Below are 7,705 nucleotides of genomic sequence, written 5' to 3'. Positions count from 1 at the left end.
GATACTCGCCCGAAATGCCGCGCGCTCCGCGGCCCCCTAGGGAAATACATGCTCCGACGACGCGAAATTTCCACGACAGTGCCGTTAGATTTGCACTCGTTACCGCAACGATGGGCCCGTAAACAACTGTGCTGAGGTCGGGTCGCCGACTTTTGAACTGCAGCACGTGGAACAAGTGAAGTGGGAGGCCGCGTTGTTTCGAGTTTGCCGCGTGGCCTTCTTGGTGTGTCTAGTCCAGACATAGCCTAGATCTAGAGCTAGTTTGCCAAACGTCGGGAGCACCCCACAGGGGTATCGGGGCGGGGGACGGCGGTGGCGCTGATGGTACATGGTGCGAAAATTAGTGACATGTGGAAATATCCCATTTTGACGTCGACATGCAAACACTGGGAATCTGAAACGACTATTCAGGTCTTGTTAGTTGATCCTATTAAATTGAGTGTTTCGATTCGGTTTCTTCAAGAAATATCGAAAAAAAAAAACAATTTGGGACTCTGTACACTTGACATTGAACCATGCTGATGATGGTAGGATAGAGGTTTGCCAATTAATGCTCTAAATTAAAGCGCTAATGTGACAAGTAACGTGCATTAATGCCCATTATAATCTTCCTTAGACGATGACTTGTAAATATGTATACAGACCTAATATTCGCAGTGTATTCATAGTAGATAACAAGTGCATGCTATTCCCTGAGCATGTGATCCATCCCGGGAGACACCGATGCGATGTCCTATCTCAACGGGATGGCCGAGAAAATTAGATGGGAGACAAGAGTCCAGCATCTTTTCACCAGCAAAAAGTGTATATATCACTGTTACAAAGAACTGTCAAGTCGCTCATTTTACCTCTTTTGAATATAACAACACTGCGCATCCTACAGGCGGAGGCATTCATCCAGGCCTGGGCAGAGCCAGAGCCCCCCAAGACAGGGAATATCTGCCTCGCATCAAAGATTAGCTTGATACACCAAATACCCTATGGGCTCCACCGAACGTCTAATAAATCCTATCAAATTAAAACTCAGCTGCGGTATATGTAGGAGACCGCACAGCATGACTGGACCCGGAAACTGACCAACTTGTCCGATATCCATATGCCCATGACTAGGAGAAGAAGTTTCTCATTTTCATTGGAAGAGGATAGCGCATCGAGGTTATGACTAACTATTCTATACTTGTATCTTCGTGTGTCGCATGTTCCATCCAGTGCTTCTATAACCATAAAAAAAAAAGCCCCCTTTGGTATACATCAGAATTTCTGCCGCTCCAATGCTGTTAAGCCAAAGGGCAATAATCCCTTGCCAAATTCCTATATAGTAAAACAAAGGAAAGTAAATGTACGCTAGCAAACACGCTACCCAACACCTTGCCGTGGAAGGCTTTCTTTCCCTCCCGTCCTTGCCACTAACGCACCCTCCACCTTAGAACGCTCGCACCATCGCGATCACTCCTTCGTCTGGACAAAAAATGTATTCATGATCAAGCAGACGGTCATCACGCACATGCCGTAGATGGCCAGGCCCAGCGCCAGCTTGCGCAGCAGGCCGTGCTCGAGGTGCTCGAGGTCCCAGCGCAGCCTGCGCCGCCACTTGGTCCCGCGCGGTCGGGATGCGGCGCTCATGCCGGACCGAATGCTGACGACACTCTCGAGCAGCCCAGCACCGGCCGGGTCCAGGTTACCGTTCTCCTCATCAGTGGACGCATCTACATCGTCGTCGTCGTCGGCATCGTCTTCGTCCTTGGTCAAGCGCTGGTGATGAATGCTATCCGGATCACTGATCTTGTAGTAGAACAGTCCAGGAAGAATAAATGAGATGGCCGTTGAGCCTGTCGAGCCGACGTACGCAAGCACCCTGTCCAGGCTGGAGACCGTAAGGGCCGTGGCGTAGCTGCAGACAATGATGATTGTCGACAGGACTGCGAAGCGGAGATCCGACATTGGCGTCGTTGGGGAGCCGTGCGAGTCGGTGGACGAAGCCGTCGGGATGAGCGCCGAGTCGGGGAGTGCGCCGCCAGGGTTGCTGTTGCGGTTAGGGCGCCACTTGAGCACCGCGTCGAGCGATGCGCGACAGGGGTGGATTTGGAGCGGGACGCTGAACATGACCAAAATAACAATGGCGGCCTTTCCAATGGTCGAGGCGATGCTTGCGGGATCTAGAAAAGCAGTCAGTCTATATCATCTTTTGACGGGTAGCAGACGACCATATCCTTACACATCGAAATGATATTCCCAACAACCTGGTTGCCAAAGGTCAGATAGCCGGTAATCGCCACGAGGATGTAGATACTAGCTGCCGATCCGATGCTGGTGCCAATGACTCCAACTACACTGCCGGGAGAGCCATCCTTGATCTCGTTCAGTATAGAAAACATCTGCCGTCCAAAGTTAGTAAATTATGCGCAAAAGTCACAGAAGCCCTCCGACGCCATAGCTGAGGTGCTTACGTTTTGATGGCATGTATACGCAAACACCACCACAGGGAAAGCCCCAAGCACAGCAACCGGCCCCTCCCAGGTAACGTAGTGAACTTCACCCCGGTTCGGATGCGACTCGGCAGCAAAGTGATAAACGACGAGGATGATGAGGTATCCAATAGACACAAGCGCAATGATGCTCGTGTATTTGAGTGAATCCAGTCTCCTCAAGAATCCCAAGGGGATGATGACCAGCATGAAGGCAGTGATCCAGAAATTCCGATCCAGCATGTACGGCGGAAGCACATCGGCCCCGTCGCCATAGCCAGCATCCGAAACAAGACCCCGCGCCACGCCGGGCATCAAATCACCAATGATGATAAGATATGAGACGCCGACGCCGAAACATTTGATCGCAATGGCGGCATCGAAGAAGACGGCCGCGTTCGGGTACGTCAGTTGTGAGAGCGCAAAGAAGGAAGAGTGGCCGCGGTCGATGTAGCGCGCACACCGGGACTGAAGGTATAGTCCGAGGGCAGAGGCCAAACCGGACCAGATTATGACGGCGGTACCGAGCGTGATGCCCATGTGTGAAAGGGCCGAAGGCATGGCGAGGGTCCCAGCTCCGACAACTGGACGCAGATCCAGTTAGTGTTTAGAGTTTCAGAGCACATCATAAAACCACCAAGATCACTTACTCGTGTTCAGCAGGTTTATGACGCTGCTCATCATTGAGGCCTGACCTCCGCCGGGCTTCAAGCCCCTGTGTCGTATCCTGTGCCATAGTTGCGGTGGTCAGCGACAAAGTAAACCGAGTCGCGGGTTCCTGGCAGTAGCACTGATGGGAACCCGCGTTGACGCTACTGATGGTGTTGATCGTTGATGCTGGGCAGACAAGAGTGTCGCGTGATGTGTATTACCTCGCCATGTTGTCGGCACTATGTCCCGGGCCGATTCCATCAGTAAATGTCGAGTACGCAGGCATTCCTCGGCCTGGTAAGCACCCAGGCAAAGACTATCGCGGGTAATATCGATGTGATGGTGGCACGAGAGCTGAGCGCCGGCGCAAGAGGCAGATCCTCTTTCGGGTGCGTCGGAGGACAATCGTGTTGTGCTTGTGTTTCGTTCGAACGTGCTCGTCCGCGGGCTCCGGAGGGTACCGCAACTCTTCCGAGAATTGCGGTTAAAGTCGGTCGGCTGATTCGGCTGTGCCGGCTTCAATCGTATTTCCCCTCTTCGTTTGTTCGACTGTGGATGCGCCAATTAATGGCCGTCACCAATGTGTATGAGAAATGAAAAAGCAAGAAGGCAAGGACTTGGCAGGAAAAAAAAAAAGGAAAAAAGAAAAAAAAAAAAAAGAAAATAAGCTGTCGCGTGATGCTAAGAATGAGACCCGGTCTTGTTCTATGTAATAATGCAATGGTGTTACGTACGACTCTGAGATCTGCTGCTCTTGGCTGCTTGGAATGGAGATATGTGTAGCAACAGTCAGACTGGCAACGACAGGCAAACAGGGCCAGGTGTGACGTTTATGGCGCCAAGATCAGCCCGCGTTCGGGTAAGGAACAAATCGGTGGGGTTGCTAGTGGGTCTTTGGGGTAGCCATGGCCAATCAAATTGGAGTTTCTGGTGTATCCAGGCACTGGTCGGGGTTTAGCGCCGTTTTCACTCCATTTGTGGATGGAGTTTTGGAGCGATGAATCCAGGGCCAAATTCTAAAGAAACATCTTATGAAATTGTTCAGATGCATTGGTCTTTATTATTAGCCAATTCCGCAGGTTTTACGTGGTTTCGAATACTTCTTCGTGGCACTACGTAAAAAAATCGTCTGGTCTTCAAGCGCATTTGACCGTGCGATCCGATTGTTCGGAAAGTCCGAACCTCCGCGGAGCTCTGCTCTTCCCTGTTAAACAGGTACACTTTCAAGGCCCAACCTGCTCCGGAGTGATCAAACAGTCAAAGACGGCAAAATGACGGAACCTTTAATGGACAACACTCTCGATAATACCACTCTAGCCACCATTGAGCTTCTCGAGGCTCGCCTTCTCCGCTTGGAGCACATCGTCTATGGCCCCGCCGGCAACCCCGATGCGATTCCCGAGTCCTCGGCCACCAGCACGATGCGCGACCTAGAGCGCCGCTTCCAGGCTTTAGTGTCCAGGTCACGAGTCTATCAAGATCTGTTGAAAATTTGTAGGTAGTCTTCATTTACTGCTGGCTTAAATTACGTTCATCATACATTGGCTGACGTCACCGAGCTCTGCCCTCGTAGACAACGAGCACCCCTCCCTCTTCGTCTCCGAATCGCAACACGCACAGTCCGACAGCAAAGCCAAACAACCTCCGACACAGCTCGACCCGGCCGCCGTGCGCGCCATAGTCCTGGCCTCGGCCTCGCAGTACCATGGCACCGCCTCCGCACTCGCGGCCGTCACCCAGGACGTGCCCGTGCCCGACCCGGGACTGAGTGCGAGCCTCGTGGCCACGGCGCCGCGAGCCAGGGCCATCGAGGCTATGCAGCGCGCGCAGACAGCCGAGGTTGCCGAGTTGCGGGCGAGGAGCGAGCGCCTGCTAAGGGCTTGGTACGAGGGCCGCGTGCTGAAGTACAGTAAATTCGTGGCCGACGCGGAGGGGCGAGTCCAAGACGTCGAAAAAGCCGTGCTGAGGGCCGAGGCAATGAGGGCAGAGGGCGATAAGGTTTGAGCTAGGTAGGAAATGCTGCCTGGTTATTCAGGTCCGGCATTATGGCTCTTTACCCAGGAACAGGCTTCTCACGATGGACCTACGGAACTATTGAAGCACTGTTCAAGTCGCAAATCAGCCGAGCCGCGAGATTCGGTTGTGTGGCCCCACCTTTTTGTATATCTCCCTTCACAGCGGTTCCTGCCACATCTTCGCCGTTGGCTGCGACACGGAAGACCGAGGTATCAAAGTGGTTTCGAGGTCTCGTCTTGGGCAGTAATTGACACATGGCTACGCGGCATGGCTCAGTGGAGGAAGATGCATGCCTTAGTCTTGCGAGACGCTTCGATCCCGTAAGAGGAGGTTGGTGGTTTGGTCTACAGCCCAGAAAGCGCACTGTTCGCTACAGTTGGGCAATTCAACTCCACCGCAAAAGCTTTTTGGGAAACCCGATTGTTTTGTTGGAGCAAAAGTTATCTTTTTCACTTCTCAGAGAGTCATAACAATTCGTTTGAGCTGCAGATCGCTTGCATCACACCATGTGCTAGGGGCATTTCAGTTAAGGTTCTAGCGTTCTCGTCAGCCTTACGTTGAGGAATAGTACTTGGAAAAAAGCATTTGACTATCTGCATGCAAGCCTCAGTTTCTGGTTATCACACTCTCACACAAGTGGCCATGGTGCGGGAGCCCTGCCTGCAGCATGCAGCTGCTATTGGTTGTAAGGCTGCGTGAGTTGTCAGGTCCTCTGTACAACGCCCTCTAACCAAGCACACAAGCCCAAAAGGGCGAACTTGATCTCATGAAGCGGGGAGAACTGCAATCGTTGTTATCTGTGTTGTTGACTCTGAACGCGCCAACAACAACCTTCAAGCAACAGCAATATCCAAGATGGATGATGGCTTTGACCCTGAGGCCTTTTGTTTACCGCAGCAATGTATTCATGTCGATCAGCTGACATACACGCCCAAACCAGCTCTGGTGATTGAAATCTACAAATCGGTGGTGGGTGCTTGAGTTGCATATGTCCTCATCTACATGACCACAGCGATACATCGACATCACTCGTTCCTATTGCTTACTCCTCTGCAACACACCATAGGTCGGTCCTCCCTATGTTCTGGCTGCGAAGAGAACAGCAGAAGATCTGGACGAGTGGATCAGCAAGGTACACTTTTCACTTGGTAATCAATCTGGGCGAAATGTCTGTAAGCTGACATGAAACTGCTACCAGCAAGTTACCAACGATCGAGATGGATTCTCCAGACCCGGTCTTCGCCTCATGTATGCTCAAGATCCTGGATCATGACTTGGTCGGACAGGGCAAGCTAACGCGCGTCAGTATCGGGGGTGCCCGGGACGCAGAACCCAAGTCCAAAGTGTCGGAAAGTCGGCCACCACGACGCCCGGGACCGCCACCGCGCGGGCTACTACCTGGGCCAGGTCCTCATCCACCGGTCGTAACCCCAGCTCCGGCCTCAGTTCAGGGACTGGCACCTCCAGTCCCCCCACCCCTAGCACCTACTCCTGTAACTGGAAGCGACGACAGACATTGGCCTCTTGATCAGAAGAATCTTGACCCAACTCAATACCATCGAATAAGGCAATGCATACCCTTCTCTGCAGAAACCCTAGAACGTGTCACGTCTTCTTTCAGCCTGCCAACCTCCACGCATTGGCTTTTCCAGACAGACGATATACACTTGAAAAGGTACCGCAGGCGTCGCCATGTCGTTGGACTCACGGCACGCTATAAATACAGCAACCTTGATATAGCTCTCTCCATGTCCTACTGTCCGGAAACGGACATCACCACGGCTCTGATGGTTGGTCCCACTGTCCGGCAGACCGAGTTCATCCGCGCTCAGGTCTGCAGGCTGGCCCGAATCGCCCATCACCCGGCGTTGGTGCCGACACTCATGGTAGAGTCCGTGCGCAGCGTGCTAGTTCACAAGATCACCCGTATGTGCGTAACCATCAGGTCGTTGGAAAGAAACTATAAGGGGATATCGCCAATAAATATCTGCGTGCAATCTGTCGACATGGCCAAGGATCTCGCCATCACGGAAATGGAACTGGAAATGCTGGAAACGCAGCGAGCCGAGACCGTTGACCTTGTCCGGTTGACATCAGATGGTGGCCCGCGTTCGGAGAAGGGCAAGGAAAAATCACGCGCCGACATGGTGGAGATTGGGCTCGTGCTAGAGGAGAGGCTGGACTTTTTGTTGAACACGACCAAGCACCCACGCCTGATGGTCCGTATGTTCAAGGAGCGTAGTGTGGCAGTGTTCTCACTGGTGAGTTTGTACCTGATGTCGAAGAAGATACCCGGCTGGCTGACTTGTACCCTGACCGACAGGCCGCCAGCCCCAATGCCATCAACACAGCAGTCACGGTGGCCCAAATCCGGCAAACGCTAAAAGACCACCTAGGTCAAAGCACGGACATGTTTTGGTGGTTCAGGGTGGTTGTGTTGACTGTCATCATCTTTACACCAGGAATCTTTGCCACGGTATGTCAGACCTATGTGTATATATGTCTTGTTGACTTGCGTCATATAGCCTACCAGATCAGTCATGATCTTTCATGATCTTTTTTTTTTTTTTTTT

General features: G+C 52.4%; 2 protein-coding genes across 2 annotated transcripts in view; one reads left to right on the top strand and one right to left on the bottom strand.

Annotated features, from left to right (window-relative positions):
* Positions 1–1,446: 1,446 nt before the first annotated feature.
* PpBr36_09507 (uncharacterized protein) lies at positions 1,447–3,402 on the bottom strand (the record flags this gene model as incomplete). The annotated part of the gene is made up of 5 exons (XM_029896628.1): positions 1,447–2,156; positions 2,216–2,375; positions 2,448–3,049; positions 3,116–3,192; positions 3,338–3,402. 5 exons carry the CDS (start codon positions 3,400–3,402, stop codon positions 1,447–1,449), a joined length of 1,614 nt encoding a protein of 537 aa, XP_029744550.1.
* A 985-nt stretch (positions 3,403–4,387) lies between these two features.
* PpBr36_09506 (uncharacterized protein) overlaps positions 4,388–7,705 on the top strand; it is a gene marked incomplete at both ends in the record, with an annotated part of 3,645 nt that continues 327 nt past the window's right edge. Inside the window, 6 exons of the mRNA XM_029896627.1 lie at positions 4,388–4,610; positions 4,690–5,114; positions 6,199–6,304; positions 6,363–6,433; positions 6,785–7,393; positions 7,456–7,608. Coding sequence (XP_029744645.1) covers positions 4,388–4,610; positions 4,690–5,114; positions 6,199–6,304; positions 6,363–6,433; positions 6,785–7,393; positions 7,456–7,608 — 1,587 coding nt within the window. The remainder of the gene's footprint in view (positions 4,611–4,689; positions 5,115–6,198; positions 6,305–6,362; positions 6,434–6,784; positions 7,394–7,455; positions 7,609–7,705) is intronic.

The sequence above is a fragment of the Pyricularia pennisetigena genome, assembly GCF_004337985.1.
Source record: "Pyricularia pennisetigena strain Br36 chromosome 7 map unlocalized Pyricularia_pennisetigena_Br36_Scf_8, whole genome shotgun sequence".
NCBI lineage: Eukaryota > Fungi > Ascomycota > Sordariomycetes > Magnaporthales > Pyriculariaceae > Pyricularia > Pyricularia pennisetigena.
Note: the sequence above shows the minus strand (reverse complement) of the source record. Positions and strands in the feature narration are given on the sequence as shown.